The sequence below is a fragment of the Mesoplodon bidens genome (assembly GCF_964165515.1).
Source record: "Mesoplodon bidens genome assembly, chromosome: 6".
In the NCBI taxonomy this organism is placed as follows: Eukaryota; Metazoa; Chordata; class Mammalia; order Artiodactyla; family Ziphiidae; genus Mesoplodon; species Mesoplodon bidens.
In genome coordinates, this window is record NC_138162.1 from 111,234,552 (window position 1) to 111,254,585 (window position 20,034).

Below are 20,034 nucleotides of genomic sequence, written 5' to 3' on the forward strand. Positions count from 1 at the left end.
AGAGCGTCACTTGAGTTTCCGCAAAGTATAGGATTGGTCACTTCCTCTTCGGTGCACTGTACGTATTTCAACCTAGGTCCCTCTCATAGGTGTTTTTATGCTTTTCCTCTTTCTTGTTCAAGGTCACAGCACCTTGGCGCTCGCTCTCTGGGCGTCTGCGGCGTCCGGCCGTGCCCCTCCCTTACACCTGGCGCTTCTGTGGGGTCACAATCACCGACTCAATCGCACGTGTCATCTCTTCACGGCCAATGGATGAAAATCGCCAAAATTTACGGCAGCCCCACGCTCTGAAGAGGGATTACTGCTCAAGTGGAGGGAGGCAGGTCAGGGACCTCTTCTCGTTGTCCCTTTTTCCCCAGCCTTTTCTCAAGCGGAATGTTTGTAGGGGTGGCGGGTGCGGCGGTTGGCTTGCAGGTAGAGCTTTTTCCTGCTAGGAACACAAATCTTCGATTCCCGCTGTGTTTCCGGAAGCATTCTCATCGGACCTAGGCGGGGACCGACTTCCGGTACGGACTTCCCAGTCTTCCGAGTTTCGAGCCCTCCGCTTCCGCCCGGAGTTGCTTTAGGCTCCGGCTGCGAGGAGCTACGTCCGTCAAGAGTCCGTAGCGTCTCGGACGTGGAAAGTGGCCCTGGGTCGGCCTCCTTCTTGTCGCCTCAGCCTGCCTACCCCGAGGCCGGGTCCCCAGGTGGCGGCGGCGGCGGCTGGGCCTGTCGCGGAGCGTTCTCTCTGCCCGAGTCCTGGGCCTGGGGGAACAGAGCGGTGAGGGAGCGACGCCCGGCCTGGCCCAGCCCCGGTCCAGCTCCGGCTTTCCCAGGAATTGTGACGGTGGCCACAGGCCTCGCCGCGCTCACCCCAGCCTGGGGCGGGGCACGACCTCCCCGCCCGCGTCCCTGCCCCTTTTGCCTGCCTAGCGCCTGGTCATTCCCTTCAGCCCAGCGGCGGCGTAACCGTCTCGCCCCTCCGGGACTGGGCAGTCCCCCGGCTCCGGCCGCTGGGGAACATGGAGTTTGCGGAGCTGATTAAGACTCCACGGGTGGACAATGTGGTGCTGCACCGGCCTTTCTACCCGGCCGTCGAGGGGACCTTGTGCCTTACTGGCCACCACCTGATCCTGTCCTCCCGGCAAGACAACACGGAGGAGCTGTGGCTCCTCCATTCAAACATCGACGCCATCGACAAGCGGTGAGTGCCTGTCCCATCCCCTATTCCGCGGGGAACCTGGGGTCCTCAGGTGCAGGTCTGCGGAAACGCGTCCCATCGCCCAACCATCCAGTAGATCGAGCCCCCTCTGGCCTAGATTGAGGATTTGAATTTTAGAAAGCAGGAAACCATCCAAATGAGATACGTGGTTTCCATTCAGTCTGGCTGGGTTATCACGTAGTTGTTATCGTGATATCATTTTTGGTACATAACACCGTGTGGGGGGATATGCAACGTTTTCTTTTAAAATTTCTTTTCCTTGCACCGTCATATTCCCTGAATGTTAATTGTCCATCTTAGTTCATGAAGTTGTGGTTGAATGTGATTTAGGTAAAGTCTTTACTTGCCACTTTCGAGTATGTAGACTTCAGTATGTAGTGTCTAAATTCCACAAAACCTTTCCCCCTCCTCTCAAAAATGTTCAGTTTATCATATTTCTCCTTATTTCTTACCTTCTGGGTCATCAATTTAAGACTTCCCATTATGGGAGCTTATAATGTCTTTTATTTATTTTTACTCTGTTTGGCTTTTGGAAAGAGCAGAGTAGGCTCTTAAAGGTATTAATTAATTAACCTCTTATTTTGCACCCCAGACTCTGTCTTTCCAGGGTAGTGCCTCAGAGACAAAAAGTTATACTTTCTTTGCAGTCAGAATTATCATTTCCCCAATGGCTTTGTACTTACTCTAGCCAGAAGAAGGTAAATTGGTTATCCAGTGAACACTAAAGTATAAATGAATGACAACAGCTTTTTCTATTACCTCTCAAGAGAATTTGGATACAGTATTAAGAAGATTCCTAGAGAGGTTATGCCTTAAAATAAAATACTTTCTAATAGTAGAAGTTAAACAAAACGGGTGAAGTGGTGATAAACTTATTTTTTCAAGCAGAGGGCTCCTGTTAGATTCCTGAGATCGCCTTCTCCTGTGGAAAAGTTTTCAGCTGTTACTCATCTATCAATATGCAGTTTAACCATTTCAGTCTGCCACGCCTTTCACAGGTTCTTCTGTTAATCCCACAATGAGAAGTAATTCCCCTCACCTTGAAATCCTATAGCTCTTTAATTATACCTCTTTCATAAGTATATTTTACAATCTGTGTTTTGATAGTTACATATATGTTAGCTCCTTGAAGCCAGGGCACGAATTTGGTTAATTTTTATCTCCTTCAAAACTGTGGGGCTTCCCTGGTGGCGCAGTGGTTGAGAGTCCGCCTGCCGATGCAGGGGATACGGGTTTGTGCCCCGGTGTGGGAGGATCCCGCGTGCCGCGGAGCGGCTGGGCCCGTGAGCCATGGCCGCTGAGCCTGCGCGTCCGGAGCCTGTGCTCCGCAACGGGAGAGGCCGCAGCAGTGAGAGGCCCCAGTACCGCAAAAAAAAAAAAAAAAAAAAAAAAAAGAGAGAAAACTGTGGCATGGGCAGATAGGCACATAGGAAATAAAACGATTAACCACTGAATGGCCAGTGGTGCCATAGAATACGAATTAGAGTTTCTCCATGCCACCAACTCTTTTCTTTCTTCCTTACCTCTTTCTGTAGTTGCTTTTCACTCTCATTTCATCGTATTTACCTAGCGTTTACTACACGCTGGGCCTGGTTGGGCTAAACCAAGTATTTAAGATAAGCACTTTTTAGGGGAGAAATGACAAACTGTACACATTTATCTTTTTCCTGGGAAGCAGCATGATGTAATGGAAAGAGCTAGGTGGTCAGATCAGAGTTTGTTGAGTTGTTGCTTTCAAAAAAGAGTTACTTCCATGTGTCTTCTGTATGCTAAGCTCTGTCTGGGCTGTGCAGATGCAGTGGTGACTTAAGACAGATGAGGAGCTTATGTACTAGTGGAGGAGATGGACATTCACATAAATCAACAAATAAATATATAACAACGTCAGGTAATAAATGCCAGGAAGGAAAATACAGGAAGATGTTAGGATAGAGAATGCCTGGAGTCAGTGTATTTAGAAAGAATGTTCGAGAAGACAAGTGACATTTGAATTAATGAAGGGAGGAAGCCTGCAGTGTGAATATTGGAGGAAGGAGCGTTCCAGCCAAAGGGAATGCAAAGGCAGAGACTTGAGACAGGACCATGCCTGGCATGTAGGAGGAAGAACAAAGAGGCAGGTGTGGCAGGAGGGCAGTGAGCACGGGGTAGAAGCTAGGGGGACTAGGGAGACGGCAGAAACGTGGTTGGAGGGATAAGCAGGGGCCAGATGGTGTAGGGCCTGTTACGCCATTGGGATGGTTTTCATAGGAAGCCTTGGAGAGTTGAAAGCGTGGGAGTAGCAATCGGTAGATTTCTAGAAGATGATTCTGGTGGCTGGCAGAAAATGGATTGTAGAAGGGGAGTGATTTGTTAGCAAATCATTAAAAAATTTTTTCCCTTTCTGTGGATTGCCTGTGAATTTCCTCGGTGTTTGTTTCTCTGGTGATTTTTTTTTTTTTTTTTGGCACCAGTTCCTTACATACTCTCTAGGTATTAATTCTTCCCTTAGACATTGCAGATATCTTCTCCATATCTCTCACCCATTTGTTAACTTTTGTGTGGTGCCGTTTGTGGAACGGAAGTCCTAATTTTAATACAAAATTCATCGATACTTTATGGTTTGTGCTTTTTAAGTCTTAAGAAGTCCTTCCTTATCCCAAAATTACTAGGATATTCTCCTACTTTTCTTCCATATTAGCTTTATAGTTTTACCCTTCACTTTTAGGTCTTTAATTCATTTGGATTCTACCTTTGTTTCAAGTGTGATAAGAATCCAACTTTGTTTTTCTTCATGTAGCAAAAGCCAGTTTTCCTAAAACCATCATGTAACACCCATCCTTGACTGATTTATCATATATCAGGTGGTTTTATATATATGTATATATAATATATACAGCTTTTTCTGTGCCCCATAAGTTTTGTAATGTCACGTTTTTGTTTTCATTTTTTTGTCTGTGTTTTATAATTTCCCTTGTGATTTCTTCTTTGATCCATTGGTTGTTTAAAAGTGTATTAATTTCCATAATTTGGTGAATTTCTCAGTTTTACTTTTGTTACTGATTTCTAACTTCATCCCATGTAGTCAGAGAAGATACTTTGTATGATATCTTTTTTTTTTTTTTTTTGGCTGCACCTAGCCTCACATGGGATCTTAGTTCCCACACCAGGGATCTAACCCATACCCCCTGCAGTGGAAGCTCAGAGTCTTAACCACTGGAGTGCCAGGGAGGTCTGTATATCTATCTTTTTAAATTTGTTGAGACTTGATTTGTGGCCTAACATACAGTCTATCCTGAAAATTGTTCCATGTGCACTTGAGAAGAATGTGTATCCTATTGTTGTTGGGTAGCGTGTCTATGTCTGTTAGGCCTAGTTAGTTTATTGTATTAAGTCCTCTGTTTCCATATGTATATCTGTCTGGTGGGGTATTAAAGTCTCCAGCTATTATTGTAGAACTGTCTGTTTCTCCTTTCACTTCTGTCAGATTTTGCTTCAAATATTTTGATTGTCATTAGATGTGTAAATGTTTATAATTGTTACACCTTCTTGCTGTGTTGAACCTTTTATTAATAGATAATGTCCTTTGTCTCTCGTAACCATTTTTGATTTATAGACTATTTTGTCTGATACTAGTAAAGCCTTCTTTGCTGTCTTTTGGTTACTGTTTGCTTGGAATGTCTTTTTCCTCCATCCCTTCAATTTCAACTTGTTTGTGTCTTTGGATTTCCAGTGAGTCTCTTGTGAGACAGGCTATAGTTGGATCATATGTTTTTATCCATTCTGCCAATGTCTATCCTTTGACAGTTTAATCCGTTTACATTTAAAGTAATTATTGGTAAGGAGGGACTTACTTCTGTCATTGTGCTGCATATATGCCTTAAAGCTTTTCTGTCCCTCATTTCCTTCATTATTGTCTTCTTTTGCACATAGTTGATTTTATTGTAATGAAATGTTTAAAATTTTTTCTCATTTACTGTTGTGTATATTCTGTAGCTGTTTTCTTTGTGGTTACCATGGGGATTAAATTTAACATCCTAAAGTTATAATATGCTAATTTGAATTTATACCAGCTTAACTTGAAAAACATACAAAAACTCCTCTATAGCTCTGTCCCCACTGCTTTCCATTGATGTCATAAAATTACATTTTTATGTATTTGGGCCTGAAAACATAATCTAATAATTCTTTTAAATGTATTAGTCTCTTAAATGATGTAGAAAATAAAATGTGCATTTACAAACCATTGTTACAATAATACTAGATTAAAAAAAATAACTATTTATTTATATATTTTTGGCTGTGTTGGGTCTTCATTGCTGCACGCTGTCTGTTTCTCAGACTTGATAATTTCCATTGTCCTGTCTTCAAGTTTGCTGATTCTTTCTTCTGCTTGCTGAGAATCTGCTTTTGAATCCCGCTTGTGAATTTTTGATTTCAGTTCTTACACTTTTCAGCTCCAGAATTTTTTTTTTAGGTCTTCTATCTCTTTATTGATATTTCTGTTTTGTTCACACATTATATTCTTGACTTTATCCATATCTTCCTTTAGTTCTTTGAGCATCTTTAAGACTGTTAAAGTCTTTGTCTAAGATATCATCTTCCATCAAGTCTTTTTCAGGGACAGTTTCTGTTTATTTATTTTTTACCTTTTGAATAGGCTATGCTTTCCTGATAATTTCTCTGCCTTGTGATTTTTTTTTTCTTTGCTCAACACTGGACATTTAGATCTAATAATGTGGTAACAATGGAAAACAGATTCTCCATCTTCCCCAGTGTTTGCTGTTTTTTGGGGGGTTTCTTTTGTTTATTATTTTTGTTTTTTTGACTGCTGTAGGATGTCTGTATGCCAAGGATCAGCCTGAGGTGTAAACTTAAGGCCCTCTCAGGTCTTTTCTGAGCCTGGGTATGTGCAGTCACAGTCACTTCCTAATTTTCCCATATATACAGTTGTTTTCAAATGTCCGGATCTTTAATGTCTGGTTCCTGAAAGGGGAAAAGTGAAAAATGAAGAAGAGTGGGAAGAGAGCTGACCGTGTAAATCCACTGAAAGTCACAGATTGGGGGCTGGAGGCAGCTTGCAACAGTGGGAGGAATTGCAACAGTGGCTGCCTGCCTCATTGCACCTCTGTGATCGGAATCAGCAATCTACAATCACAGAACAGATCTCTGATATTTGGAGGACAGGGTCCTTTCTGCCCACCCTGGCTCCTATAAGCTGTGTGCAAGCTGCTCTAGGAACATACCCACAGCTGCCTGTCACTTGGGTGGGGGTGGGGAATGGGTAGCTGCTGCTATTTTGCTAAGAGCTGAATTTATCCAAAATTAACTGCAATTTATTATCCATGTCTTTTCCTGGAAGTTGCAAGCCTTTAATAGACATCAGAGTTCCAAAATAGGTACAGCAAAGAGATTCTGCCAGTGCAATTGTTATCTAGGTGGGAAGACAGATTCCTAATGCTTCTGATTCCACTGTCTTCCAGATCCTTTCCCTTATTGAGTTTTGAGGGTTTTTTTTTTCCTAAGTATATTCTGATACAAGTCTTTTATCAAATATAAGATTTGCAAATGTTTTCTCTCAGTCTGTGGCTTGTCTTTTTATTCTCTTTAACTGTGTCTTTCAGAGAGCAAACATTTAAAAATTTGAAGGCATACAGTTTATTAGCTCTTTTATAGACTGGGGTTGTGATAGCTAAGAAATCTTTGCCTAACCAAAGGTCACAAAGATTTTCCCCCATGTTTTCTTCTAGGAGTTTTATAGTTTTAGGTTTAGATATATGATCCATTTTTAGTTGGTTTTGTATATGGTTCATGTATAGATCCAAATTCTTTTTTTCATATAGATATCTGATCATTGTAGCACCATTTCTTGAAAAGTCTGCCCTTTTTTCAATGAATTGTCTTTGCACACCTTTGTCCATATATAAGTGAATATATTTCTAGACTTTCTGCTCTATTCCATTGATCTATTTGATGCCATTGCTGCCACAGTCTTTATTTTTATATTAAGTCTTTAAATTATATAGTGTTAGCTGTCTGACTTTGTTCTTATTCCAAGTTGTTTTGGTTATTTGAAGTCATTTGAATTTCCATATGAATTTTTAAAATATTTATTTATTTATTTATTTTTGGCTGCGCCATGCAGCTTGCAGGATCTTCCCCGACCAGGGATTGAACCCGCACCCTCGTCCGTGAAAGCGTGGCGTCCTAACCACTGGACCACCAGGGAACTCCTCCATATGAATTTTAGAATCAGCTTGTCAATTTCTTTTTAAGAAAGGCCTGTTGTGAGAATTGTGGTGAACCTGTTGATAAATGAACTTGATGAGAATTAACATAGGATATCATAGTATTGAGTCTTCTGACTTACGAACAGATTTCTCTCCATTTATCTTATTTAGGTCTCAAATTTCTTTCAGCCATGTGTTATAGTTTTCACTCACAGGTCTTTCACATCTTTTGTCGAATTTCCTTTATGTATTTCATATTTTTTTATGCTATTTCAAGTGATATTTTTCAAATTCAGTTTCCAGTTACTTGTTTGTATTAATCATTTTTTAAAATTATTTATTTATTTCTTTTTTGGCTGCATTCCATCGTCGTTGCTGTGCACGGGCTTTCTCTAGTTGCTGCAGGTGGGGGCTACTCTTCGTTGTGGTGCACGGACTTCTCATTGCAGTGGCTTCTCTCGTTGCGGAGCACGGGCTCTAGGCGCATGGGCTTCGGTAGTTGTGGCGCATGGGCTCAGTAGTTGTGGCTCACGGGCTCTAGAGCGCAGGCTCAGTAGTTGTGGTGCATGGGCTTAGTTGCTCCGCATCATGTGGGATCTTCCTGGACCAGGGCTCAAACCCATGTCCCCTGCATTGGCAGGCAGATTCTTAACCACTGCGCCACCAGGGAAGTCCAGTACATTGTTGAATAGAAGTGGTGAGAGGGAACATCCTTGTATTATTCCTGATCTTAGTGAGAAAGCATTCAGTCTTTCTCATTAAGTATGCTATTAGTGGTAGAGTTTTTTGGTTTTTTTGTTTTTGTAAATGCTCTTATCAGGTGGAAGAAGTTCACTTCTGTTCCTAGTTTGCTGAGAGTTGGGTTGTTTTGTTTCATTTTAAAATCATGAATAGCTGTTGGATTTTGTCAAATGCTTTTTCTGTATCTATCGAGATGAGCATATTGTTTTTCTTTTTCAGTTTGTTAATATGGTAAATTACTTTGTTAAACCACCCTTGCATTTTTGGGATAAACCCCATTTGCTCGTGATACATTATCCTTTTTATATATTGTTGGATTTAATTTGCTAATGTTTTGTTTAGAAATTTTACATCTATGTCTATGAGGGATATTCGTCTGTAGTTTTCTTGTAATGTTTTTGAGTTTTGTATTTGGGAAATGCTGGACTTTAGGTGTGAATTGAGAAGTAATTGCCTCTTCTCAGTTTTCTGAAAGAGTGTGTCTTGACTTAATAGTATTTTTTCTTAAATGTTTTATAGAATTCATCAGTGAAGCCACCCAGGACTGGAGTTTTCTTTGTGGGGAAGATTTTATTGAAAATTTCAGTTTATTTAATAGATAGAGCTCTAACCAGGTTATTTATTCTTGAATGATCTTTAGTAGTTTGTGTCTTCTGAGGAATTTGTCCATATCATTTACCTTGTTGAATTTATTGGCATAAAATTGTTTCTAATATTCCCTTATTATTTTTTAATGTCTGTGGAGTCTGTAGTGATTGTAACCTCTCTCATTTGACATTGGTAAATTGTGACTTTCTTTATTCCTGATCAGTCTGGCTAAAGTATTATCACTTTTATTGATCTTTTGAAACAATCATTTTTGCTTTCACTGTTTTTCCCTAGAATCTTCTCTTATTTCATTAATTTTTTTTTCTTTTTATCTTTATTATTTAATTTTCTCTGCTTTGGATTTAACTTGCTGTTCTATTTCTAGTATAGTGGAATCTGAGATCACTAATTTGAGACCCAAATTTTCTTCATTAATTTCCTTCTTTCCTAATACAGGTGGTCTCCTCAGACTCTCAACCCCACCCAACTTTCCTCTCCCTTCACTATAACTTGGAAAATCTCAAAACAGTAAATTGGGGCAGTCACTGAACTCACCCATCTCCCAGAGAGCTCTGTTCTTTGTTGTCTGATGTTCAGTGTCTTGAAAACAGTCTTTCCTTATATTTTGCCCAGTTATTTTGGTTGTTTCAGGTAGGAGGGTAAATCTGGTCCCTGTTATTCCACTTTTGCCAGAAGTGGAAGGGCCAAGAGTATGAGTTTTCAAAATACATATCATAAGAGGCATTCCACTATGTTGTTTAGTTGTGGATATCTGGTGGAATTTTCTTTGCTAGGATTTGACCCATGTTGATAAGTTTTGCGTATCCAAATTCACAGTGCAGTGATGTTGGGCATGGGGGTATTTACAGCTGAAGTAGAATTTGGGAAGAGTAGCTGTAGGAGTCGTTTTCCTAAGCTAGGCACAGTATAAATAAAATTATCTGCTTTAGATCAATCTAAGAATTCTTAGTTTAGGGAATACTCAGAAGTATTAATGGGAAAGAATTGAGGCAGTCAGTGGCAAAGCAAAAGAAAAATCAGAGCTATCAGCAAGTGCAGACAAAAAAAAAAAAACAAGAAAAGGAAGACAAAAATCCCAACTAAGGTAAAATTAAATTTGCTCAAAACTTACTGATACAAAATTTATGATTACACGTGGCATTTACTCTGAAGTTTTCCTTGACTTAGAATAGATATTGCAAGTTAATAGGTTTTAAAGACTGAAAAAAAGATACTTATTTTTCAAATCAACTGTTGTAAGTTTGGAAGTAAGTAAAATCTGAAATGAACTGTTTTTCTATGCTTTGGAAATATCTCTACACAAACACTTAATACATTAATTACAGATCTGTTTTTCCTATTATTTGAAGTAAGGCCCCTAATAATCTCCATTAAATGAATTGGCCTAGCATGAATTACTTTATATATTTGAAAAAAATTTTAAATACATGTATTTAAAATTATTTGTGGCTCATATTTTAATGATGCAGGCTTGATTCTTCCTTAATTAGATAACTAGGGGAGAAGAAAGTTGAATACAGGCACACGGCAGAGGTATTGCAGGTTTAGTTCCAGACCGCCTCAGTAAAGCCGATATGACAATAAAGCAAGTCACATGAATTTTTTGGTTTCCCAATGCATGTAAAAGTTATTATACACTATACTGTAGTTTATTAAGTGTGCAGTAGCATTATATCTAAAACAACAGTGTACATACCTTAATAAATACTTTATTGCTAAAAAACGCTAATCATCATCTGAGCCTTCAGTGAGTTGTAATCTTTTTGCTGGTGGAGGGTCTTGCCTCAGTGCTGATGAATGTGTTGTCATCCAGGCTTTGTTGTTCCATTTATAGAGCACAGGCAGAGTAGATTTAACATAATTCTTAAGGGCCCTAGGACTTTGGGAATGGTATATGAGCATTGGTTTCAGCTTAAAGTCAACAGCCACATTATCCCCTAACAAGAGGGTCCGTCTGTCCTTAGAATCTTTGAAGCCAGGCACTGACTTCTCCTCTCTAGCTACGGAAGTCCTCAGATGGCATCCCCTTCCAATATAAGGCTTTGTCTACCTTGAAAATCTGTTGTTTAGTGCAGCTGCCTTCATGAATTATCTTAGCTAGATCTCCTGGATAACGTGCTGCTTCTTCTACATCGGCACTTGCTGCTTTGCTTTTACTTTTATGTTATGGAGATGGCTTCTTTCCTTAAATCTCATGAACCAACTTCTGCTAGCTTCAGACTTTTCTTTCATAGCTTTCTTGCCTCTCTCTGCCTTCAGAGAATTAGAGTTAGGGCCTTGCTCTGGATTAGGCTTTGATTTACGGGAATGTTGTGGCTGGTTGATCTTCTATCCAGACCACTAAAACTTTCTTCATATCAGCAATTAGCCTGTTTTGCTTTCTTATCATTCATGTGTTCACTGGAGTAACACTTTTAATTTCCTGCAAGGACTTTTCCTTGCATTCACACCTTGCTACCTATTTGTCATAAGAGGTATAACTTTTGGCCTGTCTCGACTTCTGACGTGCCTTCCTCACTAAGCTTAATCCTTTCTAGCTTTTGATGTTAAAGTAAGATGTGTGACTCTTCCTTTTACTTGAGCTCTTAGAGGGCATTATAGAGTTATTAATTGGCTTAATTTCAATATTTTTGTGTCTAAAGGAATAGGAGGCCTGAGGGGAGAGAGAGAGAAGGGGAAATGGCAGTTGGTGGGGCAGTCAGAGGACACACATTTATCAATTAAGTTCACTGTAGTATATGGGCATGGTTACTGGTGCCCCAAAACAATTAAAATAGTAACATCAAAGATCATTGATCACAGATCACCATAACAAATATAATAACAACAACAGTAATAATAATAAAGTTTGAAATATTGTAAGAATTACCAAAATGTGATGCAGAGAGATGAAGTGAGCAAATGCTGTTGGAAAAAGGGCGCCGATAGACTTGCTGGACACAGGGTTGTCACAAACATTCAGTCTTTAAAAAACGTAATATCTGCTATGCTCAATAAAGTGAAGTGCAATAAAAGAACGTCTGCCTGTATAGATGGTGATTATAACCTCCTCTTTTTAAAGAAATAATCATATACTTTGAGTTGGGAGTATATAGGTCCCTAAGTATAATTTATAATTTTTTATAGGTTTGTGGGATCACTGGGTACCATCATCATAAAATGTAAGGATTTTCGAATTATTCAGTTGGATATTCCTGGAATGGAGGAATGTTTGAATATAGCCAGTTCCATTGAGGTAAGTATTTTGGAAGCAAAATGTGATGAAAATAAATAATCATTAAAAGGAACCTTATTTTCTGCTTCACTGTAGCTCTTATGTTTTTTTTTTAACATCTTTATTGGAGTATAATTGCTTTACAATGGTGTGTTAGTTTCTGCTTTATAACAAAGTGAATCAGCTATACATATACATATATCCCCATATCTCCTGCCTCTTGCGTTTCTCTCCCACCCTCCCTATCTCACCCCTCTAGGTGGTCACAAAGCACTGAGCTGATCTCCCTGTGCTATGCGGCTGCTTCACACTAGCTATCTACCTTACGTTTGGTAGTGTATATATGTCCATGCCTCTCTCTCACTTTGTCACAGCTTACCCTTCCCCCTCCCCGTGTCCTCAAGTCCGTTCTCTACATCTGAGTCTTTATTCCTGTCCTGCCCCTATATGTTTCTTTTAGATATTTAGTCATGTTTGTGACTCAGATATTGAAGACTGAATGGAAGAGCCTCACCCTGAGTCATTGTTATAGGAATGTAAAAAGATTTTATTGACTTACAGCAGTTTTTAATGCTGCTGATTCTTCTGGGTTTATCGATGTTGTAGCATGTGACAGGAATTCCTTCCCTTTTAAGGCTGAATAATATTCCATTGTGTGTATATAAATGCTGAGACTTTTTAAAAACGTTATTTCTTTTGTAAAGCAAGTAATTATCAACAATGATTGTAGTCTTTTGTTTGTTTTTAGTAAATCTGAATTTCCATATATTATGTTTGCTTAAGACAGGATGTATTTGTTTTATATTTACAGAAATGATATTGAATATCTGTTCAGATAACAAATAATAGAAATTTTACTTGGGTAATTTAATATTTAAATTGAAGAGCTCACACTGTTTTCTTTCCCACTTTAACCAACGATTTTGGTATACCCTCGGATTTTAAGTTGCTTTATTTTAAATCATTGCCACTAAATTATAGCAATTAACTTTATGTTTACAGTATTTTCTAGGTAATTATAGAGACACACTGATTTTTTTTTTTCCCTTCTGTCTTTGAGTGACTGATCTGGGCTTTGTATGCAAAATAAATGCTATTGGCTTAACTGTTAACGGGGGCAGAAAAGCTTAAATCTGTAGGATCTCATTCGGCTTTTAAACAAAAATAGAGAAATAGAGGAACCACCGTTGTGGTACTGAGAAAATGGCATGTAGCATTTTTCTTTCTGCTTTTGCTAAATTTTACTTAAGGAAATGAGAAGATGAGCTGAACTGTTTGTCTTACATATTCATCATTTGGAAATAACACAGTAATGTTGATTTGGCTGAATTTGCTGACATGAGTGAGAAAAGCACTGTGGCTTCTAGGCTGTTAAAGGGAAATGCTGTCCTGCTCTTTGGGCCAGGGAATGCCACTCACCCACTTCAGTTGAGCATGTGTTTTCTTTCAGTTGTGGGGTTGGATTTTCACTGAGCCGTCCACATTTTTTTTCCTTATCCCTTTTATAACTTGTAAGATAGCTGGTGGGAGTTAGTGAAGTTGCCTGTGGTGAAGAAACAGGGCAAAGCCTGTTACCCCACTTGCTGATTGCATTTACTTAACTTCTTGGCACCTGACACTAATCACTTGTTTATTTAGCTACACATATTACCTAAAGCTCTGTAGAAACTGACTGATTATGTAGAAGCCCTTACGGCTGGAAAGAAGCTGCAAGTAATTTGACCTTAGAAAATGAATGCTCTGTTGATTGTTTTCACAATGTAGTAAATACACATAGTGTCCTTGGCCTCTAGCCGTTTCCTGGCATCCAATTTCCCTCCCTTCTTCTATACATCTTGACATAATTTGGTAGTAATAAGTGCATTTCTTTTTTTTTAAAGGAAGATGTTGGGGGTAGGAGTTTATTAATTAATTTATTTTTGCTGTGTTGGGTCTTCGTTTCTGTGCGAGGGCTTTCTCTAGTTGTGGCAAGTGAGGGCCACTCTTCATCGCGGTGCACGGGCCTCTCACTATCGCGGCCTCTCTTGTTGTGGAGCACAGGCTCCAGACGCGCAGGCTCAGTAGTTGTGGCTCACGGGCCTAGTTGCTCTGCGGCATGTGGGATCCTCCCAGACCAGGGCTCGAACCTGTGTCCCCTGCATTAGCAGGCAGATTCTCAACCACTGCGCCACCAGGGAAGCCCAGTGCATTTCTTATAAAGCACAGTTGAACTATTCTTTGTTATCAAAATCCATATACCCAAATATATTCTGTTGCCATAAATAGAATCCCATTGGAAGAATAACTGGCAAGTGCTTGGTTTTCTAAATTATAGCAGGAAGTCAGATGAATCTTATTTTCTGTATAGTTTCAGTGGCCTTTTAGGGTTGAAATGACTTCAGTTCTTTGAGCATTAATGTGTTTAAAGGAAAAGTTCTGTCTCTAGTGACATGAAATGTAATCACGACAAGTCTGAGCCTGAGTGCTTATTGCCTGCCAGAATGGTTGCTGGCATGCATTTAAAATAATGGTTGTACCAATCACTATGGAATACAGTATGGAGGTTCCTCAAGAAATTAAAAATAGAACTACCATATGATCCAGCAATCCCACTTCTCGGTATATATCCGAAGGAAACAAAATCATTGTCTTAAAGAGATATCCGTACTCCCATGTTCACTGCAGCATTATTCATAGTAGCCAAGGTATAGAAACAACCTAAGTGTCTGTTGATGGATGAATGAATAGGGAAAATCACACACACACACACACACACACACACACACACACACACACACACACACAATGGAATATTATTCAGCCTTAAAAAAGAAAGCAGTCCTGCCATTTGCAACAACATGGATGAAACTGGAGGGCGTTGTGTTAAGTGAAATAAGCCAGACAGAGAAAGGCAAATACTGCATGGTATCACTTATATGTGGAATCTAAAAAATAAAAAAAAAGCAAACATAGAAACAGGGAGTAGAAAAGTGGTTTCCAGGGGCTGGAGGTGGGTGAAATAGGGAGAGGTTGGTAAAAGTTACAGATGTTTATTTATGAGATAAGGTTTGAGAATCTAATGTATAACATGGACTATAGTTGATAACACTGTATTATGTAATTGAAGTTTGCTAAGAGAGTAGAACTTAAATGTTTTCATAAACAACAACAGAAGGTAAATATGTGAGGTGATGGATGCGTTAATTAACTCAATGGGGGAAAACCCTTTCACGATGTGCATGTGTAGCAAATCATCACTTTGTACATTTGAAATATCTTACAGTTTAATAAAACTGTCAATTTATACCGCAGTAAAGCTGAAAAAAATTTTTTTAATATTAAGAAGAATATCTTTTAAATAATAAAATTTAAAAATTAAATAAATAAAATAAAATAAAGGTTCTACTGACCTAAAAGGAGGTAGCTTTATTCTGAGAGCTTGGGGATGTTAGCATGATGTTGGGCCCTCTTCCCCTACTCCAGCTGAGTGTCTCCAAAATTACTGCAGTTTGAATTATGCTAATTGATTTTGCTGCCTTTTTTTCCTGCTCATAGAAATGTTTCTAAAACTCCCCTGTCAGAAGGATGAAACTGCCAGGTGATGTTCCGTTTCTCAGTTCCTCCATCTAGTCAGGTTTCCCTGGTGTTGTCACCGAATTCATGCTTCAGATGGCAATAGGCTCATTTTGGGACCACAGAGTTATTGCCCCGGTTTTGGGTCAGTGTACATAAAGGTATGAGGATAACCTGACCATATCACTCTAGGAAGGGAGGAAATTTCACATCGATGGAGGCGATGTGGAGCATGTAACAGCTAAAATTATTTTAGAGTTTATTATGTGCCAGGCACTGTTCTAGCCCTGTTACATACATTTTCTCTCTTAATGCTCCCAACAGCCCTAAGAGGTAGGTACTATGAGGTAGCCCTATGAGGTTATTTCCTCTATTTTACAGCTAAGGAAAGTGAGGCGTAGAGTGGTTACATTACTTAAACACTCTTGCATTGGCATCTGGAATTTGAGTCTAGCAGTCCGACTCCCTTCTGACTCTTTGGCTACTAAGCTTCTTTACAATTGCTAACACACACTGATTTTAAATAATTTACATATGTTTATATATAGTTAATAACTGGATTTTGAGCCAAGGCCTTACTGATTAACCAAAACCTGTTCTCTGATCCCTAGAAATATTTGAACCTTTTTATTAGGGCTTACTAAATGGTCTCAAGAAGGAGTTTTTTCATTTTTCTCCTGAGTAGGTGTGCACATTGTTTTGTTCTTTTGTTCATTCAGCAAATGCTAATTGAGTGTATGTTATGTGCCAGAAACTTTGTTAGAGGCTGAAAGCATGGTGATTAGCCTAAGTAAGGTATAATTGTGTCTAGTGATAAATAACATGTTAGAGAAATATATTGGGTGTCCATCATTATTAGGCCGTATTTAATGCCAATTTGGCAATTAGAAAGTGTTTAAAATTGTGATATGTTCCAATTTTCTTTTTTATTTCTTTTTTCCCCTAGGCATTATCTACCCTGGACTCCATCACTCTGATGTACCCTTTCTTTTACCGGCCCATGTTTGAAGTGATAGAAGATGGCTGGCATTCTTTCCTTCCTGAGCAAGAGTTTGAACTCTACTCTTCAGCTGTGAGTAACTTTTGAGAGAACTGTGGGTAATGAGAAATAACCCAGCACTTTACTTGTGAAAATGATCACTTCCTTTTGACAAGTAATAAGGTGCAGTTGACTTATCCATGCCTAAAAGAAGTATCTATTAGCTATTAGTGCTGCAGCCTTTGCCGTTCAGAGATTTGCATAATTTGTTCCCAGTGCTGCAGCTTAAGTAATTTTTCTTCTAGTGGATTTACTGATAAAACATTAAGATCTTCATAAAGATAGTCCTGACATGTTTTAATTTGGGGGTGTTTTAAAAGTGTCTCCCTGGAAACAGCTTTGTATACAGTAATTAGGTTCTGAGCCATCTCCCAAAAGTCTGTTGAACCCATTGTGTATCTAGGAGAACACTAGAGAACCATGTATCAATTTGTTTTTGTGGGATGATTTTTGTGATTTTATAATTTGGGTTACTAAGACCAGTGTACTAGATCCACGTGTTCTTTCTGGAAGATTGGAAGATTGGCAGGACCTTCCTGCACACTTTGTGCTTCTACTGCTGCCCACCCTCCTGAAGCCATTTTTTTCTTAGCTTTTGTTAATACTTTTTCCATCCTGATACTTGTTTCTACTGTTAAGTATTCTGCCAGTGGACAGTATCCAAATAACCTGTACATATGAAATAAGAAGATATACATAAATGCCAGATTAAAAACAATCAAGTTTTTTCTATCCCACTTTTACTTACGAGTGGGATGTTGTTTATAAAGGTTTTTTTTTTTCACCAAAAAAGAAACATCTGTGTCTGTCATTGTCTTCATTGTCTGTGTCTTCTCCCCTAACTGGCTGAAATGTACAAATACCCGGAAAAAGGAATGGGCTGTATCTCATTAGGAAAGAAACTGCAATTGTCCAATAAATAGACGCTGTTGGTCTTCAAAAAAAAAAGTTTTTTTTTTTATTTTTTATTTTTTTTTTTTTTACTACTTTTCTTTTTCCAACATACCTCTGTAAATGGGTCCTAGGAGGATCAAGAAGTAGGGACCAGGGTGCCATGTAATTTAAAGAACAAAGATGTCCATAGCAGCAAAGTGAGAAAGGAAGGGGAATTTTACATTCTTGTGTATGGAGCATTTTTATATGGTTTGTGGATAACTACTTGTATTTACATTTATATTCAGGGTCTTTATAGCATTAAAAACTGCATAGTAAACATTCTCAAATGCATGATGCTTTTCTTTTGTATCAATTAACTACTAGCTAACAGCTACCTAGAGGAATCCTTAGTTACTTCCTAGGTGGAAAATGGCAGTCAGAATTTGATCTGGAAGGGAGATGTCTGGATGATTTTCTTGGTTATCCAAAAATGTCTGTATAAATGACTTGCTCATGATTTATCTTGTAGTTAGGCGCCATAAGTGAACCAGTCTAAGTCTACGTTCAACAAGCCAACATTCAAATCACTCTCCTACTCTGTGCAGAAATCCTCTGTGCCAACACATCCACGGTGTGGTTGTCCAGGTTCTGCTTGAAATCTCGAGTGCAAGAGAATTTGCAAAATCACACAGTAACGTCCCATATGGGAACAGTCCTAATACCAACCTGAAGTTCCCCTGTACTTAGACCCCATGTTTCTGATGTTGCCTTGTGTTTTTCAGGTTGTCTTATTCCTCTACTATGAATTGTTCTTCAAATTAAGAACTTTTATGTCCCCATTAAGTTTCCTCTTCTACAGATTAAATATCAGTATTTATTTCACCCTTTTCCCATAATACTGAACTCAGGGCCCCACCGTGTCCTGGCTGCTTTCCTCAGCAAGGCCTTCAGTTTGTCATTGATTCTCTTAAAACATGGTACCCGTAACATTTAGCGTAGATTGGAACTATTACTGATACTTTACCCCAAAGTTGCATGGGCCTTTTTCAGAATTAAATTACTAATGAAATAAACTAAAATTCCTTCATCCTTATACATGTGTTATTAAGGGACCCTCCTTGCCTTTTTGTTTGTTTGTCCATTCATTCATTCTTATATTCAACACTTTTTTCCTCATAGGCATTTCCTTTTGGGGTTAGCTAATTATTTAAGCAATTTGCATATTTGAATTTCTGTTTTACATTCCTGCAAATTTTGTAATCCACAAATTTTGTAATCCACAAATTTAATGAGAACATCTTTAATGCCTTGATTTGAGGTATTTACTTACTATTGCTAGATTATGGAAATTTTAGATAAGCAAAACATGGTCCCTTCCTTCTAATTGTTCAAAGTCTAATAATTATCTAAGTAATTGAATACAATAAAATAAGTGCTGACAAAATTTCCACGAGGCACAGGGGAAATGAAATTATTAGATCTGTGTTATAGAAAGTCAGTTCTGTTGCAAAATGCTGAGAAACTGCTTAATAGGATACTGTAATAATATAAAGAAGATGGTTGGATCAGTAGCAGAATGGTTATAGTGCAAAAAGATTCAGGAAGTGGAATTAAAAGGAGTTGGTGACCCACTCCCTGGATGTGAGAAGTAAAACAGGCAGTGGCATCTAGGTTTTACCATTGAGATGGGAAAGACAGAAAGAGAAATGTGTTTGACAGTGAATGAGCTGAGTTCAGTTTTGGGGATGGCAAATTCAAAGGGCCTGTGTGGTACATGTCATTGAATATGTACAAGAGATACTTCAGAGCTTATTTGAGAGATCTGTGTTAAAAATGAAATATTGAGCGTAATCAGTGTATACATTGTGGGAACCATGGGGAGAAGTTGATATTGCCAAGGGAAAGCATCTAAAGTAAGTAGGGGGCCAAGGATGAACCATGTAAGGGATGAGTGGAGGAAAAAGCCAAGGGAAGAGCGAGCTTCAAGTAGGAGGGGTCACTAATGTGAAAGCTTCTTATTCATTGTTTGTTTATTGTCTCTCTTGTCTAGGATACAAGCTGCTAGAATATAAACTTTAGGACGGTGGGAAACATACATGTCATTCTTATTCTCTACTGTATTCTTTTTTTTTAACATCTTTATTGGAGTGTAATTGCTTTACAATGGTGTGTTAGTTTCTGCTTCATAACAAAGTGAATCAACTGTACATATACGTATATCTCCATATCTCCTCCCTCTTGCGTCTCCCTCCCACCCTCCTTATCCCACCCCTCTAGGTGGTCACAAAGCCCCGAGCTGATCTCCCTGTGCTATGCAGCTGCTTCCCACTAGCTATCTATTTTACATTTGGTAGTATATATAAGTCCATGGCACTCTCTCACTTCGTCCCAGCTTACCCTTCCCCCTCCCTGTGTCCTCAAGTCCATTCTCTATGTCTGCATCTTTATTCCTGTCCTGCCCCTAGGTTCCTCAGAACCTTATTTTTTTTTTTTTTAGATTCCATATATGTGTTAGCATACAGTATTTGTTTTTCTATTTCTGACTTACTTCACTCTGTATGACAGACTCTAGGTCCATCCACCTCACTACAAATAA

General features: G+C 38.9%; 1 protein-coding gene across 1 annotated transcript in view; it reads left to right on the plus strand.

Annotated features, from left to right (window-relative positions):
* The first annotated feature begins 533 nt into the window (after positions 1 to 533).
* The window catches only part of MTMR9 (myotubularin related protein 9), an 86,558-nt gene continuing 67,057 nt past the window's right edge, over positions 534 to 20,034 (plus strand). Inside the window, exons 1-3 of the mRNA XM_081237520.1 lie at positions 534 to 1,183; positions 11,884 to 11,992; positions 16,470 to 16,595. Coding sequence (XP_081093646.1) covers positions 1,002 to 1,183; positions 11,884 to 11,992; positions 16,470 to 16,595 — 417 coding nt within the window. The 5' untranslated portion in view covers positions 534 to 1,001. The remainder of the gene's footprint in view (positions 1,184 to 11,883; positions 11,993 to 16,469; positions 16,596 to 20,034) is intronic.